Source organism: Phaenicophaeus curvirostris, chromosome 2, assembly GCF_032191515.1.
Source record: "Phaenicophaeus curvirostris isolate KB17595 chromosome 2, BPBGC_Pcur_1.0, whole genome shotgun sequence".
NCBI lineage: Eukaryota > Metazoa > Chordata > Aves > Cuculiformes > Cuculidae > Phaenicophaeus > Phaenicophaeus curvirostris.
In genome coordinates this window covers 62,626,052-62,641,193 of record NC_091393.1, presented here as the reverse complement: position 1 = coordinate 62,641,193, position 15,142 = coordinate 62,626,052, and the positions used below count along the sequence as shown (strand labels likewise).

At 44.8% G+C, this 15,142-nt stretch overlaps 1 protein-coding gene across 1 annotated transcript in view; it reads right to left on the bottom strand.

The window, feature by feature from the left end:
* Window positions 1-10,285: 10,285 nt before the first annotated feature.
* KIF25 (kinesin family member 25) overlaps window positions 10,286-15,142 on the bottom strand; it is a 37,936-nt gene continuing 33,079 nt past the window's right edge. The window contains exons 14-15 of the mRNA XM_069852248.1: window positions 12,309-12,464; window positions 10,286-11,048 (exon numbers count right to left, since the gene is read on the bottom strand). Of these exons, the coding sequence (XP_069708349.1) occupies window positions 10,891-11,048; window positions 12,309-12,464 (314 nt within the window). The 3' untranslated portion in view covers window positions 10,286-10,890. The remainder of the gene's footprint in view (window positions 11,049-12,308; window positions 12,465-15,142) is intronic.

Genomic DNA, 15,142 nt, shown 5'->3' with positions numbered 1-15,142 from the left:
ATGGGTGTATTAAGGCCGGTAAGGTACTTGGGACCAGTGGACTGTTATCATTATTGCTGGTTTGACTCTATTTCTCACAGGTGTTGCAGTACACGACAAGATCTTTTTAAAGCCTCTGTTCCTCCCTGAGTCACGTCTTTGTGCAAGGCTCACAGTTTGTAAGAGGGAGAAACAAGAAATCCTTCCCAGGCTATGTGGCTGAAGGGAAAACTTGGCAACAGGACTGCTCAAAGGGCCTATGCCAGAAGAGTAATAAAGGGATGCCCAGGTACAGATGTGGTTTGAACCTCTACATCAAAACTCAGACTTTGGAAACACTTCGGGGCTGGGGGTGCAAACATGGGACTGTGTGCCTGCCAGTCCCAGCCTGGCCTGGCTGCCAGCGCTGGCATCCAACTAGCCACGTCCTGCAGGAGGGCATGAGCGGCAGAATTTGCTTTGGGAGTAGCTGGGTACAATTTGGCTTAACATTTGCACTGCAAATAATAGAGTGGGTACAAACCACTGCTTTCCAATCTGCTTCAGCATAAACCACTTTGAGATCCAAAGCAGAATTACTGCTGAAAAATACAGGGCTATCATGCTAAGGGAGAGCTCTGCAACTGTGGGGTTGATTTTATCCTCTTTTCAGAACAAACAGAGGAGGGCAGGAGCTCTTGAAGGCTGCCTTTCCTAGGCATGCTGCCAGAGTATTGACTGAGCTTTCAGAAAACCCAGCACCTTTAAGGCTAACAAATTTTAAAGACTCCTCAAAGCTGGTGTCCAAGACTGCTGCTACTACCACTCTGCCCTTGCTTTGTTGATGCTGTCCTGCAGGCTCAGAGCTGCCTCTCTGACTTCAGGGAGGTGACCACAAAGGTCCAAGTACAATGTCTTCCCATGTAGAGGATGCATGGATAAAATGCAGAGCCTCATGAGGCATGGTAACAGCAGAGACAGCTGCTTCAGTGATGACATCCTAGATGTGGAGAAGCATGTGGTGGTTTGTGGTGTTCCTAAGCTGTTCTCCTCTGCGTAAGAACAAGGGCCAGAAAGGGTTACTAGTGGCTCAGGTGTTTTCCTTGCTGCAGGTGGTAGCAAGTCCAGGTGGAGGGTGCTACAGAGGAAGCAATCAAAGCCCAGGAAATCAGATCCGTTCTGAGATGAGCCAGGGGATGGAGAAGGTCTCTGCAGACATCTCTGGGAGAAGTTACAAGCAGGCTCCAGTGTCACAGTTCTATGGATAAGCTGGCCAGGAGAGAAGTAAGGAGGGGCCTGTTGGGGTGGTAGGGAAGGGCTTGCTTGCCTCTGAGTCTTGCCCAAATGTTGTTCACTTTAGGAGTCATAAGCAGTTGCTAGGATGGGGCCTGGAAACTGCTTCTTCCTTTCACCTACCTGCCATGTTCTAGTGTTAAACCTGCTGACTTTCTCAGGATGTGCTAGTATAAAGAATAATTTGCAAGGACTTCAGGCAGCAATAGTATGAGGGAGAGTGGCAGTAACTCAGTGGGACCTTGATAAGGGTCTCACGTGATCACTGCATTATTAGGTCAGGGCTTATTGTATCTCTGACTGTCCTTATTTTATCTCATCTATGGATCTTGTCCTGCCTGGAGCTTGAGGCTTTTCTAGGAGAGTGGCACTGTGGTCCCAGTCTCTTGGGCTGCAGAGGACATTTGCCTCATGTGTTAATTGTTCAACAGTGTCCTCTCCCAGGGCACATATCCTGTGGTTGCCAAATCCAACCTCCTGGCAGCCTAGCTGTGGACCCCAGATGACTGTCAGCATGAGTGGCTGGGTGAAGGTGGCAGCTCAGGAGGTGGCAGTGGTACTGTAATGCTATTTGGTGCTGCTGAGTGAGAGACACCAGGGGACTTTTCCAGGGGACTCTTGGACTTGCTTTGTTGAAAGTGAGTGGCTACACTGAGATGCTGGTCAGGGTCCGGCAAAACCTCTGCCCTGAGGATGGGACTTCAGCTGCCTGCAGTGAAGTGCCAATGAAATCTGAACTCCCAGGGCCAGGCCAGGGTTGTTTACAGGATTTCAATGAGTTAATGTTGTATAAGTTGGTGTTACCACGTCTCAAATACCTTAAGCCTGCCAGAACTTTATTGGAACTCCTTCAGGATTCCATGCCCTTTTATCTTCTTCCCTTTCCACTCATTATGGGAGGTGGGTGGTGTCCAAAGGTCATATACTGTGCTTTCTTGTGCCTGGGCTGAGGCATCTCCTTGCCTTCAGCCTTGTCGTCGCCACATCATCCCGTGACAGTGGCATTGTGTGTGACTCAGACCACAGCTGGCTGTGAGCATCCCATGCATGCAGTCTGTGCCTGGCTGTGTCTGTAGCAGCACTGGTCGGGCCCAATCAGTGGTGCAGGGCCTCTCCAGCTCTCTCGGGTTACCATGTACCGTGATGGTATCCTGAGTGCTTGGCTGGCCTCTCCAAAAAGGAGTCCTGGCTAAAGGCAATTTGCTGTTGCCTGTGCAGCACCAGGCTTGCCTGTGAATAAGCAGTGACACCTCTCCTTCCTCAGGCTTGGCTTGGTCTGTTCTGCAGAGGGATCACCTTACCATACCATGGCAATGCATGGCTCACTTCAAGAGAGACACAGCAGACGCATACCTGTGAACGAGTATGGGTGTTCACCGACAAGAGGAGGTGGATGACTCCTAGATGTCTAAGCATGGAGAAGGCAGCTGAATTTGACCAGAGGTAATGCCTGTAGCATCTTCTAAGCTCATACAAGATCCACAGCCAGACTGGATGCAGTCCTGGTGATGCAGAAGGCAGTAGCTGTGTGCCCTTCTTCCCCAAGTATCACATTTTCATGCTATGTAACTTGACTAGAGAAGGTTTTTTAACAGGATTTCAGGCACTGGTCTATCCTCACCAGCAGGAGCTCTCCCAGGACCAGAGCAGTGATTGTGCAGGTAGCTCACTTCTCTTCCTCTGCCTCATGTCCTCATGCAACTTCACACTTTTAGATTTACATTATTGATCAGTTCTTGTGCTTTTTCTCTGTATACCTTGGAGCTGAGCTGGGATAAGTTGCACCTGGGGTTGCAAGGGTGATGGTTTGATGTGCCAGGATTTATGGGGTTAAGGTAGAAGAGGTTAACACAGACCTGCTCATGCTGAAAAACTGTAGGCCTCTTGCTTACATCTCATGTCCTGAAAGTGGCTGCTCTGCAGTCATGCAGTGTCTGCATCGCTGTGTCCATAGAATCATAGAATGGTTTGGGTTGGAAGGGACCTTAAAGATCATCCAGTTCCAACCCCTGTGCCAAGGGCAGGGACACCTCCCACTAGACCAGGCTGCTCCAGGCCCCTTCCAACCTGGCCTTGGTTTTGTGTTTGTTTGTTTTTTTTTAAGTCCTCTCTCGTTATTCATGTGGAGATGATGCTGGTGAACATGCATGTACAGCTTTTTGTGTTCAGGTATCGCAGCCTCATCCTGCCTCTTGCTGTTGCAGAAACTATGCTGAATTTAGCAAGTAAATCATATCTGGTAAGGAAGCAGAAGTCAGGCTCAGATCTGACTAGGCACCTTTTCTTTTTCCCCCTTTGCATTGCTTGTAGCATGTTCCCCACATCACAGCTGCTGGCCTGGTAGCTGGTATGGACAGTTTCAGAGATTTCATGAACTGAGGAAAGAGGAGAGGTAAAAAGTGCAGCTATAGTGTCTTGGCTGATCTTCAGGGACTTGCTACCAAGAGGTGTTATTCTGCTCTCATTGTATTAGGTAGTGAACAGTAGCAAAAGGTACTGCTGTAACTCCCAGCTGCCACATGCACACAGTATATATACAACAGGTTTTCACAAAAAGGCACTACAAAAGCCTTTCTTCCAGATGGAGACTGGGAGGGCAGCAGACGGGGCACATGTCTCTCCATAAAACAGCATCACTGGGGGCTGTCCAGAGGTACAATGCCCTTTATGGTCCCTTGCATTCCCTGGAGGTAGCCTGCGTAATGGCTTTTACAGTGCCTGGTACCTTCTCAGCACCCAGTTTGTAGTTCCTCTGGATGTAGCTCTGTGCCATGTCTGTGAGGTGTCCCCGTTTAGATACTGCAATATGGAATAACCTCTTTTGAACTTTGTCCCATCTCTGTGGGGAAATTTTTCCCATAAATCAGACACTATGAAATAACTTGCCAGACCTGGCTCCCTAAGCTCAGTTGTGTTACAGTGTGCTAAGAGCAGCAGCATGTTAAGCACCAGCTGGACCTTCTCTGTGGATTCAGCCTTGGCAGCAGACCCAGAAAGGAGCTGGAGGAGTAGCCCATGCTGCTCCAGCTAAGTAGTGTGTGGATGAGTGCATGCATCCACCCACACTGAGCCACCTACCTCAGGCAGGGCTTGGAAGATGGGTCAGGAGAAAAGGAGTACAGATGCCTGGATCTCAAATACAGGTGAAACTCATCAGAGCAAGTGTAACATATATTGTGTCCAGATCATGGCCAGAGCATGTAGGGCTGGAAGTATTGGAGGCTGATGGCTAAAGCATAAAGGATTGCTTGCTAATGTGTCGGCTGCTTTGCAAAATGCTTACATTTCTGAAGCCTGTTGTGAGCTTAACACGGAGCTTGTGTTATTCCAAATGCCAGCTCAGAGCACGTAGTGGGCAGAGTCTGTGTGTGTGTGTGCTTAGAAAGAGGTGGAGGAGGCTCAGACTGCTAAAACCCCAGACATGTGAAGTGAGGGAGGAAGTATCATTTTCTGTCTCTTGGACCTTCAAAGCTTTTTGTGTGGTTTTCAAAGTTTTTTTATAGTAGAGGGGTGGGGGTTCCTTTTGTTGTTTTGCTTTTATTTTTGTTTAGAAGAGGGAAGGAACTGATTAGCAAAGTCCAGAGGAAAGAAAATGAGAGGGAAAACCACTCCTGGTACTTGCTTTTCAGTGAACTGCTGGACAGTGACTCATCCCAGCCAGGATAGTAATTTTCTGTAACAGAAGAAGGGCGTGTTGGAGGAGATGCTTGCAAGCATGAAGCTGGAAGAACGTAAGCCTGATAATTCAGCTTAACTGTGGCTCCCCAGGAAAATGAGCACAAGGCTGCAAGTCTGTGGATAAGTTGCTAAGTTGCACAAATCTCATGGTCCTGGAGTTTGATAACTGTGGATTTTTCCCCCACGTTGTTTCTATGAAAGCTGATGCTAAATACCTGGCCCTGGTAGCTGGAGCACTGCAATTCTCTTGTTTTGTTGCAGAATTTAGGCCCTGGTGTTTGAACTCCTAGTGCTAACATCTGAATATCTCTGGTTACTTCATTATTTAAGCATTTCATCAGGTTTTCTGATGGCTTTAGAGATGTCATGTACTGAACAGACAGGAGGTGAATTTGGAGCATTGCATCGTGTCATCGGAATATTGAGTTTGGGACTCTTCTTCCAAATGCTTTGTCTGATCAGTCTCAGATTCTTGGTTATGGTTCTTTTACCCAAGAACTTAGGCAAAAACACTGTTGGAGGGGAATGTTGTCATGAAGTAAGGGGGCAGTTAAAATCATCTCTTACAGCCCAAGAGCTCAGAGAAGGATGTGCAGTAGAACACAAAGAAGCATGAGCCAGTGGCTTTGGCACTCTCTGGGCAGCCCTACACAGTTCCTCTGCCTGTCAGCACCATCAGGGAGAACAGGCTGTCGCTTACTCCTGAAACAAATGGTGCCCATGTGCTTTTGCAGCCATGGATCCACTCCCTGGCACCAGCCTATTGCCGGGCATGGACTGAAACCTTTTGAGCGTTGCAGTGCCCCATCTATTTGCTGTGTTAGCTTTCCCTGCCCCTACAGCTGTGCTGTGAAATGCTCACCTCTAAGTGTTGCCAAAGAATATTTCAATGCAGCTTTGGGACAGTTATTGTCTGGATGTGTTGCCAACGTTAGTCAAGACTGCAAGCACCTTTTCCACTTATTAAAGATGAATTAAAATAAACAAAACTGAATGCAGCTGTCCACTCCCCCAGCCTCCTGGAAGATTCTTGCACGAGTTGAAGAAGAATCAAATTTTATCTTAGATTATTTTGTCTCCCTTTATATAAATGACATTAAAAGGAACAAATGCATTGCGAGATCAAGCTGGTTTGATAAAAATGGATGTAAGGAAAAAGAATTGTAGGCAATGTCTCCCCTCAGTCGTGCCCTTCAATTAGATCACCCTGTGCCCTCCTTTGTGTGGTATGTGGCCTGCATTTTTGTCTGGCTGGGGCCATGGTTAATGACGTTGCTCAAACGCTATGTTGGTTTTGTGAAAAGTTGCGGTACCTTTGGTGTTCCTGCACTTCAGACCCATCTGGTTGTCAGTAAGCAGATGCTGCTGCCTCTTCCTCTGGTTGGAAGGGGCTTGAAAGCCCATCAGCTTGCAACTCCTTGTCCACAGCAGGAGCCAAAAGCCTTTCCTGATAACAGTTTCATTCTGCCTGTGCCTTGCATTCTGCAGAGGCTTGGAAAACTGCTTCATAAAATGAAATTGGAAATTTAGTAACAAATTAAACATTTTTGTGAACCTTCCAATGTTAATTATGGTTTTCCTAGCCTGGCTAAAACCAAGAGCAGCCTCTTTTTGTGGTGTGGCTGCTGCCAAGGCATGAAGCCACATGTGGAAATTAAATATGTAATTTTCAAACGTCAGCATAGGTCAAGGTTTGTTTAAGAGTGGGCTAAAGGTGCTGGCTGGTTTAATTACTGTTTTTTGTTTTTTTTTTTTTACCCCATGATGAGATACAGCATTGTTAAGCAAGAGTAGATCACATTGTTTCTTTGGGCTCTGCTGATAGGAGTACTCCTAGGTGGTGAGAAAAATTAATAGCTTGTCTGCAGAGGGTGCAGAGTGTTATGAACTGCAGTGTGGATTTACAGCACGCCAGCCGCGTCCTTGGCAGCTCTTGCCGCATGGTAAACTGGCCTCAGAAAGGCATTCCCTGTGGGTGCTGAACAAAACATCCATACAGGGACCTGATAAGGAGCAGCTCCTGTCCCGTACACTCTTGCTCTGCCCCATTGCACACTGCCTTCCCCTGTGTGGAAATCCAGGTGCTGCGAGTGAATTGGGGACAGATTTGCAAAGGCTGAAAGGTGTTTTGGACCAGCACTGTAGAGCTTAATGTTAGACCTGGGTGGATGCGATAGCAATTGAGGTTTAACAGAATAAGTGAAAACCCCCCCCAGCAGTTGTATGTCCTTCAGACTTGGTCCTTGAGCAATCAGTTTTCATGACTATGGCAAACTGAGAGCCTGGGCTTTAAACCCTTTGCCTAGACTCCTTCACTAGAGTGGGGGGGCAGAGGTGCTTACTGAAAGTGGGTCTCTCCTGTTAATCCCTTCCCCTTGGCTGCAAAAGGAACAAAAAATTGGAGTTGACAAATTCCATTTGTAATAATAAATCTACAAAGAAATGTGAGCACCAAGCTGTACTTGTGGGTCAAACTTTGGACTTGTACCTTGAAGGCTACTGCCTGATACTAGATTTGCCTAGATTTCTCCTGCTGTCTTTGTGTAGGTCTATGTGTACAAGTATCTGTGTATTTTGTCCTAGATGAGCACTTGCTGCTATTACGATTTGGGAACTGGTCTAGTTGAGTCCCATTTTCTCTCCCCCATGTCCAGGTCTGCTGGATGTCCTACAAACCAGAGCATTCACTTGTGCAGGGAGACGCACGCTCAAATGCTTTGTCTTTCAACCAGATCCAAACTTTCTGCTTTCTGGGAGGACATTTGGTCCATGGATTAGAGGATTGAGGGAGTAGAGGCTGAGGGATGCTTGCTGTGTGGAAGCAGCTTCCGCCTTAGGTAGGGTGGTTGGGGCACGTTGGTGTGAATACCAGACCCTGGGCCTCACAGGCAGCTGCTGCGCTGGTCAGGCTTCACACCATTGACTCTTTGGCCAACTTGACACTAAATCACGATGCTGAATACTGATGTATTCACAAGAACAAATTCTCTTTTGCTTGCTGTGGTTTCAGTAGTGGGTAGGCTTTTTGATGAGGCGGTAGAGGCTCCTATCTACTGTTGCTAAAATGGGTTTGCTCAACTCAACTGCAGGGCAAGAAAGAAGCTATCATAAATTTGAGAGGGATGTTTGAAGGCCAGCCCAATGGGTAGCTGGGGTTTGTGATAACTTGCCTTGCTGTGTGATGGAAGTGGGTAGCCAGAGATGGAGAGTGAGAGCCCAGCAGTGAGTAGTTAACATGTTGGCTGCCACCAAGGCATGCTGATAGGAGCGAGGATGCCCTATACTGAGCAGCACTCCCTCCAAAACAGTGACCCAGTCACCCCGTTGAGCTGGCAGGGGGTAGAGCAGGATTTGAGAGGTCCTGCTTCAATGCACCAAGAGACCAGGTGAGCTCTGGATTACACCCTCATGGGCTTCACTGAAAGGATTGGCTCCTGATTTATGTAATTTTTACTCTCATTTGCTTGCATCCCTGCCCTCCCAGAAAGCAAAGCTGTAGTAGCGAATAGGCTACATCGGCACTCTTAAATTAAAACAACCATCATTCCCCTGGTGCTTACGACCTCCTGTCACTTTCTTTCTGTTTCACAGTGTTAGTACGTGTGTTTCAGCTTTATAGGGTCAAGATGACGAGGACTGGTTTATCAGGATAGGTTTTGATCAACAGAGGGAACCTTAAAGTCACACATTCTTTTTTTTAGTTGTAATTTCAAAACTTGAAAGATCTGAAAACAGCCCTGTGCATGCTGTTTTCCTTGCTCCTCAGGACTACAGTGACAAGTCTGAAGATCCCTGCTTCTCCTTTAGCAGGTCCAAGTGAATCTTCAGGCAGAAGACTAGTCAGCTTAGATACCAGAGTAAAGCCATTTCACCCTTACATAGTTTACCTTTACTGGGTAAACTGGGATTGGGCAATTGCATCTCTCTAGCCCAGGAAATACCAAACCTGAAGGTTCTTAAAGCAGAATGTCAATTTTGCTGCCTTGCATATCCTGTACAATTCATTGTGTAGGTCAACCAGCAAGTGATATGCTAGGCTGACTAGGAAAATGGGAATAGGGAATCCTGCATATGTACAATTTGGTAGAGTTAATGTTAATAAAGAAATTTAAACTTCTGATATTTGAGGGGCTTATTTTTGAGCCCTAACAATAAGTATTGCTGCTTTTTTCACCACACAAATTGTAAATAAATGCCAAGTTTCAAAGAGCAGCTCCAGAAAAGAAAATGCAGTTCATGATAAGTTATAGTTCCATGTAACAGTAAAAAATGCCAAATCCTTAAAAATATTAGAGGAACTTACTTAAAACTGCTCTCAGCTAGCCCTCCCTTGTCACTTAAACTCTTCTAGAGGTCTGATCCAGGCTGCTTTAGTAGCCCTGCTGACAGGAGGCAAAGGTGCGCTTGAAGCTGACTGCTCCTGCCTTTCATTCACCAAGCTTAACATTCCTCACTCTGACACTTTCTCACCTAAGATTGCTTTAGTGACCATTCAGCTTCATAAGGTCCTGTGTCCAGATCCTTTTCCTACCCATCTACTGCTCCTGGAATCAGGTAAAGTTAAGGCATTTTTAACCTCGTGACATTATTTAGGAAAACAAGTATTATTACAGCTCTCCGGTCACCAGAGCACTGCATGCAACACAGCAGCTGTTATATATTCAAGGGTGAAATTCCAATAATAGTATGCTATATAATCTCTGGATAAATATTTACGCTTGTGAAGGTTAAGTGTCTCGAGTACTATAAACTCCATCGTTTTGGGCAGACCGCTGCAATTTAAGCCTTCTTGCAGTGACCTACCAATGACTTCTCCTGGGCTACAGGAAGAGCTGGTGCTGGAGGTGAAAATTCAAGAGTGGATCCTGAGGCCTCCGCTGAGCAGTAACACAACGCACAAAACAAATCAGATGTTACCTGAACTCAACTACTTATCTCAGAAACAATTCTCATCTCTAACATTGCTTAAATCTCCTTGTGACTTCTCCCAGTGTAACTTCATTCATAAGCCCTGCATGAAGTATGTTAGTGTAAGACGGTGAAAGCCTCTTGAAGATGACGAGCATCACATCACAAGTTCAGTTTTTGGTATTTTATCCATGTAATAGATGCAAAGCCTAAGGATGTAGTTAACCTTTTCTAATGTGCAGGCACATCTTCAAGGTTGAGATGTGTTTTAACTTTAACTTGTTTCAGAAATGCAAGTTAAATACCAGGCCAGACTAATAGTAAAACAGTTGTACAAGTGAGGTCCCATTTGCTACTCACATCTGAAGTTCAGGGCCTTTTAGCACTCATGAAGCAGAAAAAAACCCACCCCAAACAGGCAAAGCTATAGTCTTGGTGAACTCAGTAGAGTTGAGATTTGCTGCAACCAGTTAACCTGAGTGTTTTCAAAAAGTTTTATAATCCCTCTTTTGCTCCCTAAACTACATTCCAGAGGGATAACAGATATACCCTTACTCCTTTTTCTCCATCTCACTAGTGCTGTTATTTCCTACCTAAAACCAGAACACGTCTCATATTAATCCAAGCTGGGATGAAGTATTTCATTTGCTGCTTTGAAGACCTGGAATGATTCTTAGACTTCTGCCTTCAACTGACAAAACAGAACACACCCTGGGCCTTTCAGAAGTGAGCCATCCTAAATCACGGCTCTGTTGACTTAGTTCTCCTTGCCCAAAGGAAACGCATCACAAAAAAACACGTCTTGAAGTAGCTTTCCTAAAAAAGCCTGATTTATTTATATGTCATTCCACCATAGCTGGTAGCTGTTGTCAATACTTGCTGTTATCTTTGGAGCAAGAACATTATCAGCGGGTTATAGCTTACTAATGCCATGTTGAAGATGGTTTATTTTGCCTGGCAGTTGATAACTAAAAGAAGGACTTTAGGACAACAATATACATTTCAGTCTGAGGAACTCATTAATAATACTTTAATCCACAGGAGTCTAATGTTTTATTTTGCTTTGCTTGGCACTGGGAAATTTCTTTTCTTGACTTGTCCTCTCTGAACTTGCCGAGCACGAGTTCCAAATCCCAGAGTCTGCATTGATTCTGTTAAATACTTCTGGTCAGGAGAGATGCACAGCATCACCAGTAGTTTAGCATCACCTCCTAAAAGCAGGAAAAAGGCAAAACATACATACTTATTTACCTCATAATTTTTGTTAAGTTATACAGTGGCAGTGTATTTATCTACACAACAAGAAGCACAGGCTACCATTGCTTTTATGAAGCAGAAAACTACTTTAAGAGGACTGCTAGCAGCTGGCTCTTTCAAGGCAAGTCTGTATCTCGCTATGTGATATCTTCCCCAGTAGGATGAATGCTTCTTCAGTTGTAATGTATATTTCCCCTAACCCCCTTACAGCTTCATTGGTTAGTTTGCATTGTATGTTGCAGGCCTGAGCGCTATGTTAAAGCTTTGTCAACTGTTTGTAAATTCGGGGTAATGGTGAAATGGCTCATTTGTGTGACAATAAAGCAAAACAGACTTCTTAGAAGTTCACAGAGAATGATTAAACAAACAAACAAAAAATCATACTTTCAACATGTCACCTTAACAGTGTCATCCAAGTCACACACCAGGTGGTTAAAATGAGGCTCAGCACCCATGCAACGTAGCTTCTAAACTCACTTCTTTCTTTGGCTTTACCTTTTCACAGAGGAGACTCCAGCAGGGGAAATGCTAAGTTCAAGCAAAACTTAAGTGTCTTTCAGAAGCTTTGAATGACTGCTACCTCAGTCGCTGTCAGTGCCTTGAACTAGAGACTATGGAGCTGATGCTTTCTGGCTGAAAAAAATGGACTATTATACAATACAGATGGACACTAAGCTGGTATTACTACAGGAATTACACTTGCTTGAAAACTATTCCTGCATAGATGAGGAGCTAGAGAAAAGCAGGCAATCAAAACACAAAAAGAAGTTGTAGCACAGTACATGAATATGTTCCAGAGTCTCCCTTATTGTCTTACTGCTACAGGGCACAATGTTAAGGTATGTACAAATATGTGGGTACACCCTGTAGAAATGAAGATTGGAGTTTAAATTGTAAACTGTACCTGGCATGAAACATCAATGAAATTCAATTATTACCCTTTACATGATACTACTAGAGATTATGCAATTTTTACAACTACATTCCTAAAATGAACCTTGGAAACAGTTTTAAACTGCAAGGTTTAGCCAAATTCAGGGGGAGTTCAGAACTCTTTCTGTGTACTTACACTGTTCCAAAGCCAGAATCTTTTAATAGAGGCCCACATACAAGGGAGCAGTACAAGATTGTCATCTTGTTGGACGCAAGAAAGGAGGGGAAAGACTGGAAAAAGAAATTTACACTGTTAAAAAAAAGTCATCATAGACCCTCACCTAAAGAGTCCTGAAGCAAATGTGTAAGTTTGCTGTTTCGATATGGTACATGAGATCGCTGTTCTGCTATTGCTCCCAGAACGTCAGCTAGAGCAGACAAGCTGCGGTTAATATATGATGTCTCCCTCAGTGCTGCACCCGTCACTCCAGACATACCTAGTACAGAGCAGAAAAAGGTAATGGTGAGACTAAGCAAAGCTGCTTCAACTGTAATTGTGAAAAGTTCTGTTGCTGTATCATCTACTTCTGGCGCAGCATTTTGGAACACGAATTCTGCACCATGACCTTCAGTCCATCAATGCCAAAAGCAGGATGCAGTGACTGTTTACTCCAGACTGCCAATACATTATTCCGCATTTCTGCTCTTTGAAGGAAGGTTAAAGAAGGTTCAGTGCCTGCAGATGGTCTGAAGTATCTCAGTTAAAGTTGATCTCTTCAGCGGTACAATGCATCTTGGCTCCTTATGTATTATGGAACTAAGAAAGTCAGAACACCATATGATCAGACAAGATGACACTGCTTTTGAAACTACCAGTCCAAGGTGTCTGCAGAGAGAAGTCTGTGGCATTCCACCATTTTTTAGAATAGTCAGCTGCTCTGTATGTATCCCTTAGGAAGAAGAGGAGTGATGCCGATGGCATAAGCTGCAGAAACAAAACTGTACAGCAGCCATGAGCATGAGGGGTTTATGTTCACCAAAGTCTTTAAGGTGCTGTCCTTTGCAATATGATTTGCATTGTTTCAATACAGGGAAACAACGATGCGCTTTTGTCATCCACCCAACATGGTAGTTTGTAGCTATGATGACCTCAGCAATGGTGGAAAGATTTGGTCTACAAATCAAGATGCAACAACTTCAAGAGGTGCTGCAAGCTCAGCCTGTGATCAGTTTGGATGAGTATGTGGTTAAGAGTGATTAATTCCTCCTGTACTTAGCACTGCATTTTGGGGAAGAGAAACTTACTATCAGCATTTAGCATAATATTATTCAAATTCAACCTTTCTTCAGCATAGTGGATGAGCCACAGGTGCACCTGAAATCACTGCTCATTATGCAAAGCCTAATCCATGCTAGGCAGAGCTAATTGTAGTGGGATAGGCAGAAGGGGCTAAGAGTTTCTGTAACTGCCTTCTGTCCCACCTCTACAGAGACAGAGAGAGGCTAAGGGTCTTGTTTTCCCTTTAGGCCATAATTTTCCCAACTGAGAGAACAAGAGAGGAGTTCAAGAAGCAAGTGTGAAAAGGCACAGTTACAGAAAATAAACCTCCAGAAGTATGGACAGTGAGAGCTGGAGAAATGTGACTATGGGACAGGATGAGTCTGGAATGGTAGAGTCTCTTTGCAGAGAGGCACAGAACAAAACAGTTTGGAAGACACTACCACAGGGTGTCAATTGTCACAGAATCATAGAATGGTTTTGGTTGGAAGGGAACTTAAAGCCCATCGAGTTCCAACCCCCTGCCATAGGCAGGGGTGCCTTCAAGCAGACCAGGCTGCTCAAGACCCCATCAAACCTCACCTTGAACACTTCCAGGGATGGGGCAGCCACAACTTCCCTAGGCAGCCTGTTCCAGTGCCTCATCACATTCATTGTGAAGAATTTCTTCCTAATGTGTAATCTAAATCTTCCCTTCTCCAATTTAAAGTCATTCCTCCTTGTCCTCTCACTACATGCTGTCATAAAAACTCCCCACGTTTCTTGTAGTCCCCTTCAGGTACTGGAAAGTTGCTGTAAGGTTTCCCCAGAGCCTTCTCTTCTCCAGGCTGAACAGCCCCAACTCTCTCAGCCTGTCCTCATATGGGAGGTGCTCCAGCCCCCTGATCATCTTTGTTGCCCTCCTCTGGACCCGTTCCAACAGTTCCTTATCCTTCCTGTGTTGGGGATTCCAGAACTGGACACAATACTCCAGGTGGCATAAATCTCAGACTAACTTTACTGGGGGTCTGTGTCTACAGTGATCCCCAGGCTTCTTTTATACTCAGTGAAGGTGGATTCCTGAGACAATAAATATCACCCAAAAGCAGAAAACTGCAAATAGGTGAGGGGGACATGTTAAAACTGCTGATTATCTACATTTGGTCAGAGGAACTTCCATAAAGCATTTAGCCAAGTTTTCAAACTGAAACCTAGTTTGCTAAAAAGGGACCACTTAGTAAGTAAGTGCTGTAAATGATGCAGGATGGAGGTGGAGCTAACAAGGCAGGATGCAGATGTACATTCAAAGTGTGTGAGATGCCTGCTACTGCTGCTCACTTTTATCACAGTAAATCCAACATCTTCAACTCTCCACCAGCACAGCTGATGGCAAAGGTTAGTCTGCTGTATGTGCTGGCCCACATCTGACACTGATGTAAATGAGCTCAGTTCTTCTGGACTTCACTGGAGGATCTGGCCCACCAAGCCATAAACCAAGTAAACGTTAGTCCTGGTTAAACTGAGAGAACAAGCACACACACTCTTGCTCAATTACACATTTACCAAACACTTCCCAGCCCTTAGAGCAAATGAAAAAAAAGTAATATATTATATTAGGTTTCTCTCTAGAACAAAAGTTTAACAGTGAGCAACAGCAAGAATTCCTGGCAGAAAAGCAGAAGTCTCTTTCATAATACTGTTTCAGTTTTCAAAACATTATTTCTGGAATGGTGCATTTGGCTGCATGGCTTTTCTTGGTAAGAAAACTTGTCCTTTAGGAAATAATCAAATTTTTGAAATTGTTGTGTGCATAGAGGAGGAGGGAGGAGGAAAATGCTTTGAAGAAACAAAGAAAACAGTATTATCTTTTCAACACTAACTTTCTCCAAGACTTTTTCCACATAAAGGCAGAAAACC